Below are 17328 nucleotides of genomic sequence, written 5' to 3'. Positions count from 1 at the left end.
CTACTGCCAGCAGTCAGTACCAACTTGCCATCTATATGAGCGAGTCATCTTGAAAGATGATACTCCAGCCCCACTCAACCCTTCAAATAACTGCAGCCTTGGCTGACATCTTAACTGAAACCTGAGGAGAGACCCTAAGCCAAAACCATCCAGCTAAGCTGCTACCGGATTCTTGACCTATAAGAACTGTGTGAGATAATAAACATCTATTGTTTGAAATTGCTAAGGTTTAGAGTAATTTGTAATGCAGCAATGCAATCACACTAACAACTTTATTTAAAGCCTACTGTGGGTCATGTACTTTACTATGTTAGCCACTTTAAATATATCCTATGTAATGTTAATAAAACTCAGGAAGTATTGTTATCATTTTGCTCTTTTATACATGGTAAAATGGAAATAAGGTACTGAAAAGTTAGGCTTTCCTGAGGTCAAACCACAAGTAGAAGATGTTGGATTCAAACACATAACATATGTATGTACTACAAATCAATTAGAATTACAAAATTGATAGTTTTCTTCTTTATCCTTTAAATTCTCATGAGGTACCTCATGGCTGGGCTGGGGCAACTATAATTGCATTGCTTCAGGCCAGAACACATCACACTGGCCTACAGAGATATGCCCTGATGCCCCTCAAACACAGAGACAGGCTCATGCTGCTGTAGACTGTCAACCTGTGGGTTTAGACTTCCAGCCTCTGAACCAATGAAAACCAGTGTCCTTCGGGTAAGACCAGATGACCTCTCACATTCTTCTCAATTCCCATTGTGAAGAAGGCCTAGTGTTATCAACAGAGCTTCTGTTCTGGCCTCTAATATACATGACATTTTCATGTTATTAATAATATTAATAATATGCTAGGGGGGTTATTGTCATGATTACCTCACTTAATCTTTATTTAATCCCTATGAAATCGGTGTCACTGTCCATATTTGATGCAAAGCCCCAAAGCAGTTAAACGACTTTCATAAGGACATGTAGTCAGAAGTGGCAGAATCAAGATTAGAACCCAGGTCTACCTCGTTCTCAAACTATCAATACACTGTGTTGATTCCCTGCTAAGGTTGGCAACCTGCTCCATATGTATTAAGCATAGGTCCTAGTCTCTGTGGCCTGCTATCCCCAGGGCCTGCTGCCTGCTCTCAAGATCCTTGGCCACTGGTGTGGTTCTGGCTTCAACCAGGAAGGGTCCACGATATTTCATCTATCTGATGAGTCCTGTCATTGTCCAGAGATTCTGGCTGTGAAGTCCTTGGTGGGCCTAGTCTTTTGAATAGAAGGGTTGAAACAGAATAGATTCATGTTTGTTCTTACTGAAGACCTTATAATTCACATAGTTGGCTTAGCATGGCCACAGAGATAGTCATTGCAAAATTTCATATGATCTTGGGCCATTTTCAAGTAATGCCAGGTGCCAATTTATTCCCTAATTTTGGGGATGGTGTTCATGACCCAATTCCCAACCAGTCAGCACAACAGATTTCCCCAAACACATATACTTGGTCAAAGATGGATTGATAATGAGTCAATCACAGAATGAGAAGCCATAGAGATTCTGCTGGGACTTCTGGGTAAATCTCTTGTCTTTTCCTACTGGACTAGAATTTTGGAGAATATAAAGTATGCAGCTGCTACCGCCATTGTGAGACCACATGTGTCCTGGGAACAGAGTCAACACTGAACAAGTTGAGTTAAGAGAAGGAAAAAAACAGACTGGGTCCTTTCAGCCTTATATCAAGATGCACAAAATGTCATATTTATTTCTGGGTTATTCATTTACATGAACCAATGAATTGCCTATTTTTGCTTAAGCTAATTTAGGTTAGGATTGAAGAATCCTACTTTTATACTCTCTGTGCCTTAATTTTAGCATTTATGACTTGAATTCCAGTTCTTCTAGGCCTGGGGCCTGCATTCAGCCTAATGGTCAAAGTCTTAACCAGCTTCTTCCTGATCTGACCTCCCTCATGCTGATCAGCTATGGTGCTTTTGGGTGCCATACCTTCCCAGAACTAAGCCCACCCACTGAACGTTCAAAAATGGGACTCCTGACCCTTTCCCATAAACTCCCTCACCTGAACTCTGAAATATGGCATCCCACATAGATGTCCCAGGATAAATATCCTAGGAACATACTCTCAGTTTGTCGCCCAGAGATCATAAGAGCAAACATATTTCTCGCTGCCTTTGTATATTTCTCAAATTCTGGAGTTTGTTTATTCAGATTTAATACATTTTCAGGTAACATCCAATGTGATGTTTTCATTGTTGACATGAGAGAGAGGATTTGGGGGACAGACGTGGGAGTATAAATTATCCAACCTTTCTGGAAAATGAGTTGGCAATAAGGCTCAATAATTCCTTAAACATAGTAATGCTCTTTGACCCAAAAATTCAATTTCTAAAATACACAGCATAAAAACTTATGTAAAAGAAGTAGAAAGCTTTTTTCACAAATATATTTATGGTATATAAGACCAAAACATCCGAAAATAACACAATGCGCAATAGGACTTCTTTTTATTTTTATTTTTTGTAAATCAGGCCACATATAAAAGATGGAAGATACTAGAGCCTTTAAAACTAAGTATGCCTTTAAAATGAATGCTCAGGGATCTAGTAATTCTACCCATAGAAATCTATTTTAGGACAATAACCTAAAATGTAGAAAAAACATATGCACAATGTTAAGAAATTATTTATAAGGTTGAGAAACTAGAATCAAGTTAAATATCCAACATTATTGGCATGGGAAGATATTTCTGTTGTAATATTAAGTGAAAAATTGGTATGAAATTTTATATTCTATATGATCTCAGCTATGTAAAACAAAATTATATATGCATAGGATAAAAGCAAAGATGTAAATGTATTAAAATATTAAATAGCTATTGCCTATGGGAGATAACTGATATTTTCAACTTCATAACTTCTCTGTGTTTCTCAAAATTTTCACCATGGGCATATGCAACTTTTTAACAGAGAAAGTGATTATAAAAGATGGTAAGTATGTAAACTACATAGCAACATGGAGATTGTTTATGAAATAATGTTAAGTGAAAAAATATGTATATAAAAACTTACTGTGATTGCAATTATGTAAATATGGTTCTGCATATAGACAAGAACTAAAAGGAAAAATGTATAAATAGAATTAGGTTTTGTATTATGCTAAGGTTATGGGATTAGGAGTAATTTATTTTTCTTCTCTAACGATGTCTTTAAAGCTGTTTTCATGTTGTGTATGCATTATTTTGAAACATCTCCTCTGTGCTTATCCACTATGCTGTTAGATTGGATCCACAGGTCTCATGTTGGTTCTTAAAATGGCCATGAGGCAGGTGACAATGACTAGTTTGGCCTCTTTTGTTCCTTTAGTCTCTAGAGGGGCTGGGTTTACATCACAGGGGACTTTAATTGGAGACAAAGCCCACAGTTGTCATGTACTGGCCAGCAGGATCGATCTATCACCATTTAACATAGGAATTATTTTAACAAGGTTAAGAGAGGATAAAGAACTTTGTGAATATTTGCAATAAGGAACAAATCTAGCTGTGATTTTTTTCTGGAGGTTTCTATGATGTCTTGAAAATCAATTATCTCTTCAGAATGTGGCCTAGTTAGTGGAAAAGCACCAGTACTATGAAGACCCTGGCAGTCTAGGCTTTCCTTATCCCCAGCAAAGTGGGTCAGCTTGAATTCTGTCTCAGGAAGGCGGCTCCAAGTGCTAACATCACAAATGGAGTGACATTTTTATGTATCAGTAGAAAAGGCAAAGGATTTAGAATCAGATCCAGATTTGAATCTTGACTCTATCACTTATTAATTGTGTTTATGTGGGAAAATCAACTAATTTCATAGCAGCTTGGTTTGCTCATCTGCAAAACAGGAAAGATGATACCTGTCCTATGGTATAGCTGGGAGAATTATGTGAAAAATATATGCAAAGGGCCTAACATAACTCTAGCTCTGAGGAGACACTGTCTAAATGCTGTTCTTTTAGTTTACACCATCAAAAAGCCAAGACCATATGACAAGGGTGCCAAGATAATTCAATGGGGAAAGAATCGTCTTTTCAACAAATGGTGCTGGGGAAACTGGATAGTCACAAGCAAAAGAGTGAAGTTGGACTCTTACTTCACATGATATAAAAACATTAACTCAAAATGGATCAAAACACCTAAATGTAACAGCTAAAGCTATGAAACTCTTCGAAGAAAACATAGAAGTACATCTTTGTGACCTTGAGTCAAGCAATGGTTTCTTAGATATGACACAAAAAGTACAAGCGACAAAAGGAAAAATGGGATAAATTGAACTTAATTAAAATTAAAAACTTTTTTGCTTTAAAGGACAACATAAAAGAAGTAAAAAAACAATTCACAGAATGTGACAAAATGTTTGTAAATCATAAATCTGACAAAATTGTATACAGAATTATATATGTATATGTATATATATATATAACTCTTACAATTCAATAATAAAAAGACAAATATCATCTAATCAAAATGCTAAGGGCAAATAGTTTGAATAGATATTTCTCCATAGAAGATATACAAATGGCCCATATAAACATATGAAAATATATTCTATATGAAAATATGTTAAACGTTAGGGAAATACAAGTCAAAACCACAGTGAGATACCCACTAGGATGACTATAATCAAAAAGATAATAAAAAGTATCAGAGAGGATGTGGAGAAATTGGAACTGTTCTGTGTTGCTCATGGGAATATAAAATTGTACAACTATTTGTAAAGCACTTTGGCAGCTTCTCAAAATATTTATCCTTAAGTTTACTATGTGATCAGCAATTTCATTCCTAGGTTTAAATACCCAAAAGAAATGAAAACATATGTCCACATAAAAAACTTGTACACAAATGTTTATAGCAGATCATTCATAATAATCCAAAATGGAAATAACCCAAATTTCCATTAACAGATAACTGGGATAAATACACTGTGGTATATCCACACAATGACATATTTTTTCTGCATAACAAGGAATGAAGTATTGACATATGCTACAACATGCATGCACCTTGAAAACATGCTACGTGAAAAAGGCCAGTCATGACAGGCCATATATACTATATGATTCCATTTACATAAAATGTCCAGAATAGGCAAATCCATAGAGACAGAAAGTAGATTAGTGGTTGCCAAGGCCTGAAAGAAAGGAGGAACTAGACTGCTAATCAATATGGAGTGTCTATTTTGGGGTGATAGTAATGTTCTGGAACTAGATGGTGGTGATGGTTGCACAATTATGTGAATATACTGAAAACCACGAAATTATACACTTTAATGGGGGAGTTTTATGGCATGTGAATTATATCTCAATAAAGCTGTTATTTTAAAAAAGTTATGACCAGTATGTTTAACTAGGTGGTGGAAATATAAAAATCTTTCTAGAAGTGTGATAAAGTGTATTAGTCATTGCCAATATTCTAGTTGTCCTCACTGCAGTGCCCTTCCCTGTGGGAAGATTGCACATCACTGTTTTGAATTTAGGAGAGGTAATATGACTTGCCTTGATCAAGGAAGTTTGGGAAGAAATGACCCCTTTTAAGAGATTTTTAGGGCAGATGCATGGCTCACGATCTCTCCCTTTTCCCTCTGTCATGATAAACAACATGGAAAGTGTTGTCAGTGCCTCTCCACAATTTCATATATTCTCCCAGCACTTATTAGTTCTACACATGTTGAAAAACTTCCGATTGTGACACTTGCAAATCCATCCTTAAAGTTTGGAAGCTGCTATGTCTATACACTGAGCAGATTAGAAGTGTCAGGGAGTTAACCCCCCTCTCCCCACCCCCATCACTCCTGTTCCTTTGTCCCTCAGAGGGATAACTCTGTGGCTTATTTTCCAACCTGACTCACAGGGTTCTCCAGTGGGATTGAGTCCCAGTTGCCCTCTGTGGTAGCTTGCTTGATAATGAATCTTTCTGGGCTTTCTTTCTTTTCCTGTCTCATTTCCCTTACTCCCCTATCAACGTCTCTGGGGTCACTTCCTATGTATCTAAAGGTCTGCTTCTTTGGGAACTCAAACTAAGACATCCAGCAATGTTTCAAACAGAGGATTCTTGCTCAGCCTGGGTGCCAGAGTACAGAAGATGTAGAGCACAGCTGACTGCAAGCCATGCAGGACATGTACCAAAAGTGAGAAATAAACCTTTGCTTTTTAAGCCTGTGCAATTTAGATGTCATTGTTACTTTGGTGTCATGACTAGTGAATGACGTTTACCTCTTGCAGTAATTCTCATCCTGGGAATTTTTCCTAAAGAATTAGAGATGTACACAAAAGTCTTTATACAAGAATGCTCATTGTGGTGTTATTTATAATTAAATAATTGGATGTAACAATGATAATAATATATAACAATAGGGGGAATTTAAAAATATAAATGCTTTTCAGCTATGTACAATTCCCTCAGAGAATATTTAATAATTTAGAAGATGTTCATCCTATATTCAAATAAAAAGAACTTATATAATATCATTCTAATTTCATTTTAAAAATTACATCTATATTTGTGTATACATGTGCAAAAAGTAGGTCTCTCTTCTCAGTCTGGTGGTAAGGATTTTACTTGGACAGGAAAAGAATGTAGCACTTCCTCATACTGCCTCCCTTCTATTGAAGAGGTCGTAGGAAATAAATTTTCTAAAAAGTAAAGAAGAAACTATAGTTGAACTTCTTGGTCAAATGACTATATAAGTTCATGTTTCAATAAGCCCATTTATTCCCATCAAATAGTAATATTGGATAATATATGAAAAAAGAAATGAAGACATGTATTTAGGCTCCACTGTGAAAGACATATCTCCATGAAGCTGAAATGTACAGAAATGAAAACGGTTAAGTAGTTCTGAGGCTACTGGCTTGTTGAGATATGGATGTAGAAGGAGGCAGTAGCGGTTTTCAGTTATCCCTGTGGAATAAGGGAGACTAAAAGTGCTCTATAGGACGTGGGGATCAGAGACAAGCTTCTGCTTAGACCAAAGACCCTGGTGGTGGGGTCTCCTGTCATGAAAGGAGCCTTAAGAAAGGGTTGCTGCATAACTTTCGGGAGACAGACCCTATGCATTGGAGGTGAGGAATATATACTCAGAAAACAGAAGCAATATCAAGCCATTCTGCTAACTTTTTTGTCATTGGATCTGCAATATGCTCTATATCCCCCAGTCCTATACTGAAGATGTAGGTAGAGGTAACTACGAAAACCATCACACAGGGAGATGTGAACACAGTGGGAGTTTGGGTATGGGGTGGAGAGAGAGAACACCAGAAAACTTCCTTCTCAAAACGATCCTACGAATTAAAATTTCAAAACATGAAGAAATCAAATGCTAAAAATGATACTAAACAAAATCAACAATTGAAACTTGAATTCCCTCCAGATGAAACTTATTTTATGGAATAAAGATTTTAAAATAAGCATATTGAGGATGTTCAAAGAAACAAATGAAGACATTAAAACTGAACAAGAAATTATGAAACAGAATAGGCAGAAATAAAACAAGAACAGGTGGATAGGAACAAAATTAGAAATCTTGGAAATGAAAAACATATAGTCATTGAAATATTGAAAAAGACAAAAAATCTAGACTAGACATGGTCAAAAAATGAATTTATGAATGCAAGTTACTTGTGAGGAACTCAGAATCAGTGCAGTGAGACAAAATGATAAAAATTATGAAAAATCAGTTAAAAACTATGGAGGGCCACTTGATAGAATCCATATTCGTCTAATAGGAATTCTTGAAGAAGAGAATCAAAGTAATGGGGACAAAAGCAGTATTTGAACACATAATTTGCCACTAATTTCCTAGAATTAAAGAAAGATATAGATTCTTATGTGGTAAGTATACTCAGAGTGCCAAGCAGGATAAATAAAAATAAATTCGGCCGGGCGCGGTGGCTCACGCCTGTAATCCTAGCACTCTGAGAGGCCGAGGCGGGCAGATTGTTTGAGCTCAGGAGTTCGAAACCATCCTGAGCAAGAGCGAGACCCCGCCTCTACTAAAAATAGAAAGAAATTATCTGGACAACTAAAAAAAAATATATATAGAAAAAATTAGCCGGGCATGGTGGTGCATGCCTGTAGTCCCAGCTACTCGGGAGGCTGAGGCAGAAGGATTGCTTGAGCCCAGGAGTTTGAGGTTGCTGTGAGCTAGGCTAATGCCACGGCACTCACTCTAGCCCGGGCAAAAGAGTGAGACTCTGTCTCAAAAAAAATAAATAAATAATAAATAAATAAATAAATAAATTCACACCTAGACACAGCAAAGTGAAAAGGTAAAACATTAATATTAAAAAATTTATTGAAATCTACACAGTGAAAAATAGGGTCCCCAAAATGACTATATAATGGCAGACTTCTCATCAGTAACTATGGATGCCAGAAAATAATGAAAAAAATCCACAAAGTGTAAAGGAATGTCCTCCTCAAACCACAGTTTATACCCAGCCAAATTATCATTCCAGAAAGAAGTCAAAACAAAGACATATACCAATTAAGATGGTTATCCATGGATTCTCACTAAAATGTCTATTAAAGGATATACTTTAGTAACGTAACATAGAAAAGGCTTGAGATACAATAAAGAAGAGAACACAAAATTTTTAAGCTGTGTACGAGGACAAGGAGATGTTAGACCAGGTCTTATGAGGAAAGGACAAAGGAACTGGGAATACTTAGCCTGGAGAAAAGAAGACACGGACCTTCTTCAGATCTCCAAACTATTGTTGTGGGCTGAGGCATTTAGAAACAGTGATGATGTCATCAGGAAGCAGATTTTAACCCTGCTCAAAATAGAGATGTCTAATCAATAAGAAGTGGTAAGTTCCCTATCAAGAAAAGGGATGAAATGGGAGTGAGCAACTCTAGTTATATCAGCCCATGGTTTGGAATTTCCATGTATGTTAATCATATATAAATGTTAAACCTAGCTCATTCTATGAGATAGATTAACCTTTTTTCAAACTAGTTCCGTCTTTGTTCTTCTAAATTCTCAAGTTCAAAGAGCTCTATCAGGTGGAAATACAGTAAGGTCACCTGAACTGGGTGGATCCACCTTACATTTGCAGTTACCATTCTATACCCCAGTTATATAGACCAGATAATCAGCCTCTGTGCTAGGACAGTGCCTGCAGAGGGCAATATCTCAATCTCTTTGAAAGTGAGCTGAGTGGTCCCTGATACAGCATGGTAGGTTTGGTGGAAGGCAGGGCTGACATAGTTCAGCCATATTGGTTACTCACATATTGAAATATCTCCATATTTATTGGTAATTAGTCATTCCCTGAACACCCTAACTCTGCCATATGACCACTTAGCCACACTATCACCTCCTTTAGGACCTCAACTCCGCACAGTCCAGTGATTAAAGTGTTAATGTCTAGCACAGCAGGCAGTCACCGAGGCTGTTAAAATATTTTGAATATTACACATGGATGAAAATAAGTACCAAATCCACTCTCAAATGCTCACTAATCCTGCTGGTACCATTGTCCCCTTGGTCCTAAGACAGAATGATATCTCTTGTTCAATTTTAGCCTTAAGTTCCCAAACCAAAGTAAAATAGCTCTCTGACAGAACCAAACTGCTCGGTTTCTCACTGGGCTAGATGTCAGGCCTAGGGGAAAGAAAAGACTTTTTAATCCCATGGTCACAGCTTTGTTTGAGGGGCTTGACTTTCCCCTAAAGGTGAGAGACAAAAGTCATCTTGACCCTCAGAGCAGCCAACCAAACCTGGTCGCTTTCCCAGACTGACTCTTCCTCATAAGCCGTCCTCCCTTTATTCCGTGGCACCTTCTAGGAAGCTACCCCATTCCCCATGATTTAAAAACTTATTTCTCAGGAGTCTACGACACTTCCTTGACACTTGAGTCCAAGGAGTGAACTTGGCCCTAGAATATGGACCGACATCAAGATTATCAGCCCTGCCATTGGCAGAGTCAAGAGGAGGCAGCACAGAGTTGGGAGGCAGCAAAGAATCTGCCTGTGGGGCAGAGGGTAGAGGGGAAGAAGGGTCATTCATGGCTCATGTAGCAAGAGTTCTGCTGTTCATTCACGGAGTCAAGGGAGGAGGGCAGGAATTGCATTTGGAAAGGCAACAAGGCATCATTCAGGGAAATAAGGGAAAAGCCAAAGCAGAATGGCCGGCCGCACCTACTCACCGGGGCTGGTTATTGTCAGGAGGTCAAGCTGCCGCTGTTGCTGCAAAAGAAAACACATTGTGAGAACACGGATTTGAGCCAGAGCCAAACTTGTGCTCAGCAGGTCAGGGTGGACATGCAAACTGGATGTTCGGATTCACTGCAGGGTAAATTACACGGAATGTGGTGCTCACTCACAATTCTACGGAGAGGCCTTGTACCCTGGAGACAAAAAGGCCTGGAAGGGCTTTTTGTTTGTCTTTGGAAGCATAGATGATTAGAGCTGAGAGGGTCTTAGAGGTCTTCCAGTGAAAACCGTACCATACTTAGGGAAAATGAGACCCGGAAAAGAATGTGGCTTACCTAGGGCCACAGAGAATGTCACTTTCCAGTCTCCCAGTCACAGGCTCATTCCTCTGTACCAGAGGGCCTTAGATTTCCCTTTGCTCGCGCTGGTTGCTCCAGTTGAGTGTCTGACACTGGAAACCCTCTTTGCCTTGGGTGCCTGTGTTATTGACACACTCTAGATACTCCTTTCTAATCAAGATATTTCTGGGCTGGTTTAATTCTTGAACCTGCTCAGCAATGCTATAACAGTTTCAATTACTGATGATCAAATCATTCCTTCTCTAACTGAATCCTTATCCCTTTGTACTATACAACATTCATACAAAATAATATTTGTCTAGCACACTAGGCTGTATGAATGAGGCTGCTTGTGTTTGGAGGTTAACTAGACGTGGCTACCCCAAAGACTGAGGTAATCAATATCTCAGAAGACCTGTTCCCTATCACAGCACACTTACTGGGAAGCTCTGTCCTGGATTGGGTGTCATGAAAACCTGAGTGTAAAGAGAAGTGGGTATAGGAGGTGGCAGTGGGGCGGCAGTGAGCAGCTCTCTTAAAGACTCAAGTCAGGATTCCCTAAGTCCCAGTCTTCCTGCTGAACTCTTTCTCTTTCCTACATTTCATTTTCCTTAAGTAGAACTGGAAATATGTATTTTTTTTTTTTTATTTCAGCAAATTATGGGTGTACATACGTTTAGGTATTTTTGTTTTTTTAAAAGTGGTTCCAGGAAACTCCACTTTGAAAACCATTGCTCCAGGCTACAAATTGCAGGAGCTTCTGATACCCTGATAGTTCATACAGTGTATACTTCGCCATGTTTTACTTCAACTGCATTTCCCTCTATGTCTTGCCTTTCTCCAAGAATGGCTTCCTGAAATTCTATTTAAGTAGAAAGGGAAAGGAAGAAACATTTTTTGAGTACCCACTATAGGCCAGGTACAGTACTATATATTTTGATGTATCATTTCTTTTTATACTCCTGGCAATCCTACAGGGTAGGTATTGTACAGGGGAAGGACATGACATTCAGACAGGAGAAATTGTCTGCCCAAGACAACATCTTCATTAAACAGTAGGGCCAGGATTAGAATTCAGTCAGTTCTAAATTCCGAAATATGACAAGGCATGTATTAATAAATCATCTAGCATGATGTCCGATAACTAATAGGTTGTCAGTAAAAAGAGCTATTTAGTATTGATGTTGTTATTATTATAGAACTTCTGACCCTTGGTTTATATATAAGCTGCCTCTTCGCTTTTCATGAATTATGAATACTTACAGCCAGAGGTCACTGAGTTTGACGTGTCATTAGGGCAGGAACCCACTCTGCAATGTCCCCACCAAATATATGAACTGCTTCTCTTTCATCCTTTTTCTTGATAGGGAACTCACTACTTGTTATTGTTTAGACAGCTCTACTTTCTTTCAGGAGGGTGAAAATCTGCTTCTTGATGATGTCATCACTGTTTCTAGCTGCCTCAGCCTATGACGATAATTTGGAGAGCTGAAGAAGATCTTTGTCTTCTCCTCTCCAGACTAAATATTCCAAATTCCTTTGTCCTTTCCTCTTAAAACCTGGTCTCAAATCTCCTTGTCCTCAAGGTCACCCTTCCCCTACATTTAATTTTCATCTGTCCCAGTCAAAACCTCCTTAAGATTTTTCTACCTCTCACTTCAGTGACTCCTCATGGGCCTAAAAGCAAGTCTGTACCCTTTCAGGGCCTTTTCAATCACACATACTTGTTTTCCTGCCAGCCCATAACTCATTCCAGTTGACATTTTCAAGCAAACAACGCAACTCCAAGATGTCACTAATCTGCATAGTGAGCACATGTCCTCACGCTGAAATGAAACACACACTCACACATGTGGGGTAGAAGGAATGCTGGAGCCAGACCATATTCCTTCCCAAACACAGAACCAGGCCAGTGGGACAACTGGCTCAAGCTGCCTTTGCCAGGCCAACCTATGTGGCTTGGCGCTTTCCTCAAACAAGAGGGAAGAATCCATTGTGTCCTTTTTTCATAAGCTTGGCTTTGTGATGATCACAGCTGGTGAAGGTGGTCTATTTATCTGAAAGTATCTGTTTCCTAATTAGGAGCTATTGCTAAACGGTGACTTTGTGTCCAGGGTCCTATAGAAAAAAAAGGGAAGAAAAACGGACAGGAGTCAGACAGGCCTGGGCTTGTGTTTTGTCCCCTCTGTGTCACTTTGTATAAATTACTGTATGTCTCTGGCCTCAAACTTCACAACTCTAAAATGAGCACGCGAGACTGAAATACCACCAGTGACTGAGTCCAGTGCAACCAGGTACTGTGCTTGTGGACTCCCTCTTCTGGTGTAGAGTTCCCTGAGAACCCCTGCAGCCAGGACACTGGGGGCTTGAAGGTCAGAGTCAGAATTTAAAAGGGACCACATTTTAAGCTATCCTCTCACATGGCAATTTTCTGTGCATGTGTGAGACTTTCTCACTGGGTGAGAAGCATCTTAAGGGCTTAGAACATCTATTATCTTAGTAAAATTAGTCCACGGCACAGAGTAGCCCTCAGTAAGTGTTTGCTGAACTCAACTGAACTAATCCCCAAATCCATATTATCCTTTCCAACCTCCACGTCTTTGCTTATCTGTCCACTCTGTCTACCCTCTTGTAATCTTCCTGGATAGCTCTCCTCACTTCTCAAGACCTCCATGGAGCCTTCTCTGAACACCAATTCCCAAAACTAGTCCCCTTCTCTCCCTTCCTCAGAGCAGACTATTTCACACTTTGTTCTTCCAGTGCATCTTGTAAAATCTACCTTTTCTATCATGCTCTGTCCTCACTGTCTGTTTCCTTGTCTGTCTCTCTCACTAGGCTCTTACTCAAGGATAGGATTATGTCATTTCATCTCCGGGCTTCTAGTGCTCAGAACAAAGGCCTGGAAGGCATGTTTAATGTCATCTAGTTCAAATGCTTCAAATATTCTATTATTCCCTCTGCAACAACCCTGTTAATTAGGAATTAATCAGCATGGAAATTAAGCATGCTATTTCTTTTCCAAGACTTTTCCTCTGCTACATCTGTGGGGTTTCTTGCCTTTACATTTTTGCTCCTGCCATTTCTGCAGCCAGCAACACTGCCTATTCACCCCATCTTGGGAGAGCGTCCTTCCTTTATTCCTGCCCACAGGATTGCTGTCTCTCCTGGAATCCTACATCTCCTACTGTCTGTACCACCTCTGTGATGATAAATTAAATCTAACCTAGTGACAAGCCCATTTAACTTACAGTTCACTGACATATGTGTGCACCACCTAGTGGCACAAACAGATAAGTGGAGGCTGTTGTTTTAACCTGTAGCTCTTAAGATAGGATTGAATGTTCTATATGCAAATGAAAACAAAAATGTATGTTCCAGAATGACTCTGCAACAATTTTTAGCTAAGAAACCGGAATATTCAAATAATTCCCTCAAAGTCCTTCAAAAATAAAAGGAATGAAATTAAAGTGAAATTTTTTTATTCCTAGTCTGCCTAACATAATTATTTGAGATTGCCAATGGATGTGGAATTTGTAAAAATAGGATATATGGTTTATGGAATTTGACCAATAATGTACAATCAGTTATACATAGATGGACCATGTTGGAAATAAAGAATTACCAAATTATTATAATCAGTTGCCACCTAAGAGAGATAAGAGCCTTTTATATGGAGATGATACATTCATTGCCTGAATGGTAGGATATGCATTAGGTGGAGGAAATGAAGTCAGCAAAATAGGTGGCAGGTTTAATGGAAAGACAGGGCCTGCTGGTTATTGAACCACTAGCCGACCAATGGCTACAGTCTAAGGAAGGCAGAACCTTCACATGTGTGGTAGTGTGTGTGTGTGTGTGTGTGTGTGTGTGCGTGCGTGTGTGTGAGGTGAGGGAGAGGACATTCTTCTTAGGCAAAGGAATTCCACACCTAGATGGAGGGGAATGTGTCCAAGTGTGCCTGTGTGGTATTTCACAGACTCCTGAGGGAGTGTGGGTTTGCCAGTGTTGGGGTCAATCAGGAGTTGGTATGTGGACACCTGGCTATGTGTGAATCCTGCATCCAGCCTTCCCTGGTAAACATGGCGCCCCATGCACATTCAGAAGAAACCTATCTCTGTGCATAAACACCACGTGGTGAATGCTGAGTATGACCTCATAAATACGATGGAGGGTGGGGGTTCTAAGGTCAACCTCTGAATTGGTCACCCAGGAATTGCCTGACCATCCATCGTGGATGTGCAAGGAATTGTCTACCAGCATCCTTGCTCCCGGAGTTTCCACTCTTCCCCCATGCATCCAGTGGATGTTGTCTTGTTAGTACAATGTCGCCCCACCTCTGGTGACAGGGGACTGCCCCAATGCTGGAAGTACTAAAAGCTAGGCTTATTAAATACCTTACCCAGGAATTTTGGACTTATTGTGGGTTCAGTTATTCTCAATGAAAACTATACCCATCTTAAGTTAAAGAACCTATCTTTAAAAATTTGTAATTATGAAAATAACACATGCTTATTTTTGTCATTTTCAAAATTTCCAGAAAATTCAGAGTAAAAGTAAAAAGTTAGTGAAATCCTATCACTGAAAGAGAACCATAGTTACTATTTTGGGTATTTTCTTATCATCTTTCTCACTATGTGTGCATATTTAATGAGATTATATTTATACATAATAAATGAAAGTACTTTTTAATCTTGTGCAACATTATGTTACTATTTTTTGTTCCAGCCTGAGTCTTTGTTTTGAAGTAGAAGAGTGTAAATTACATATATTTACGGTCATAATTAATATGTTTGATCTTACTACTGTGATTTTGTTTCTAATCCTTTTCTTTTAGGGGAAGGTAGCATTAATCAACAAGACACCAATAGGATACCACTTGGTTATTTTGTCACAAGGAGGCAGTTTGAAGAGCCCAGCTACTGCAGGCTACTGATATAGATAAAGGCTTCTGAATCTGGGGACTCTTACAGGCAATATTCAACTTGGAAGATACTTTCTTTTTCATATCTGAAGCCCCTCTGACAGCAGTTTCAGAAAGAGAACTGGACTCAAAATCAGACAGAGAAAAGTGCGAATTCTGATTCTATAATCTCTGAGCTGTGTTATGCAAAGCATGTTACTTAAGCCAGAGGGCAATTAGGTCTCATCTGTAAAAAGGGTGTACACCAACCTCCAGGGGCCTAATAGTAAGGAGAAACTAGGAGAAAATGGAAGAATTACTCTAAACAGAGGGCAACAGGCAGAGTGGGGAACGCAATGGTTGAGAACTAGGAGCTCTGAGTGTTGGCTCCAGCTCTGTGCTGCCTCAGGCTGAGCCTTTGGGCTTCTCACTGTCTGACATCCAGCCTTTTACAACAGCCTCTTAACGGGTCTCCCAGCTTCTAGTCTTGCCTCCTCCAGTTCATCTTCCACATTGCAGCTGAAGTGAGTTTTCTAGAATGCACATCTTAAAACTTATCAGGGTTCCTATAGCTGCAGTCCCCAACCCCCGGGCTGCAGACCAGCAGTGGTCCGTGGCCTGTTAGGAACCTGGCCACACAGCAGAAGGTGAGCTGCGGGCAAGCAAGTGAAGCCTCATCTGAAGCTTCATCTGCAGCTCCCCATCGCTTGCATCACTGCCTGAGCTCCACCCCCGCTACCCCACCCCCATCTGTCTGTGGAAAAATTGTCTTCCATGAAACCGGTCCCTGGTGCCAAAAAGATTGGGGACTGCTGCATACAGGATAAGGTCTAACCCTTTAGTGGCTCTTGGAGGACATCCATAACCTGGCTTGTGCTTTCCATTTCTTGTCCTCTCAGACTCTGAGCTCCAGCCATAATGAACCACTTCTGGTTCCCAAATTTGCTGTGCTTTCATCTCTAGGCCTTTGCACATGTTGGTCCTCTGCTTGGAATAACAACGCTATACCTAATTTAAATTGCCTAGCTAATTCCTTCTTGTTATTTGGCTCTTAACACACATGCCCCCTCTTCTGTAAAGCCTTTCTTACCCTGCCAAGGCTGGGCTGGATCTTATCCTTGGCCCCTCTGTCAATATTCCCCATCAGAGCACCATCACATTGTATTTCCATGGACGTCTTACTCCTCCATCATCTCCACTGGTTGTGCGAGCTCCCTGAAGGCAAAGGCTAAAGCCCTCTTTATTTCTCTCCTCTCAGGGACTAGCCCAGCCCTTGACCAATAGAAGATGCTCAGTAAAGATTTGCTAATTACTTGTTACCAATATGACAACTAGACAGGATCCACTGATCCCCTTCCTTTCCAATGGACGCACATACACAAAGAACATTCATGTACTGCTCCCATAATTTTCCTCAAAACTCTTTCTGTTTCTGTCTTGGGGACCCAGAGGTTGGGCCGCAGAGAATTTGGCCTTCTTCATCTGAATGGGTAATTATGAGGCTATGGTTAAAAATGGACTTCTCCTTTTGGTCACGACTGCATTGCAATTACCTCCCAGAATGAGAAGGGACATGGTGTTCTGGGAGCTCAGTGGCTGGTTTGATGTGTGGGGTTCTGCGTGGTAGAAGAGAATAGTCACTGATTATGTGTTCTGTTTTGCTTTCTGCGTTTCATGCAAGATAGCTATTTGGGGAAAAGTCAGTCTCTCACGGCATAGACTGGAGATGATTTAAAGAAGAGCACCAGTAATCCCTGTGGATCCTCTTGTCACTCCAGCAGCTATCATGCGGAGGACCCAGGGATCAACACCCTCCTGAAATGGAGGCAAAGGGGCACAGGCACACATTTGGCTTCAGGGTTCAGGCCCTTCCCTTTCCGTAACC

At 39.9% G+C, this 17328-nt stretch overlaps 1 protein-coding gene across 1 annotated transcript in view; it reads right to left on the bottom strand.

Moving 5' to 3' along the window:
- AGBL4 (ATP/GTP binding protein-like 4) overlaps positions 1-17328 on the bottom strand; it is a 1510571-nt gene that overhangs the window by 310528 nt on the left and 1182715 nt on the right. The window contains exon 6 of the mRNA XM_012639488.1: positions 10199-10238. Within this exon, the coding sequence (XP_012494942.1) occupies positions 10199-10238 (40 nt within the window). The remainder of the gene's footprint in view (positions 1-10198; positions 10239-17328) is intronic.

The sequence above is a fragment of the Propithecus coquereli genome, unplaced genomic scaffold (assembly GCF_000956105.1).
Source record: "Propithecus coquereli isolate 6110/MARCELLA unplaced genomic scaffold, Pcoq_1.0 Scaffold14, whole genome shotgun sequence".
In the NCBI taxonomy this organism is placed as follows: Eukaryota; Metazoa; Chordata; class Mammalia; order Primates; family Indriidae; genus Propithecus; species Propithecus coquereli.
Note: the sequence above shows the minus strand (reverse complement) of the source record. Positions and strands in the feature narration are given on the sequence as shown.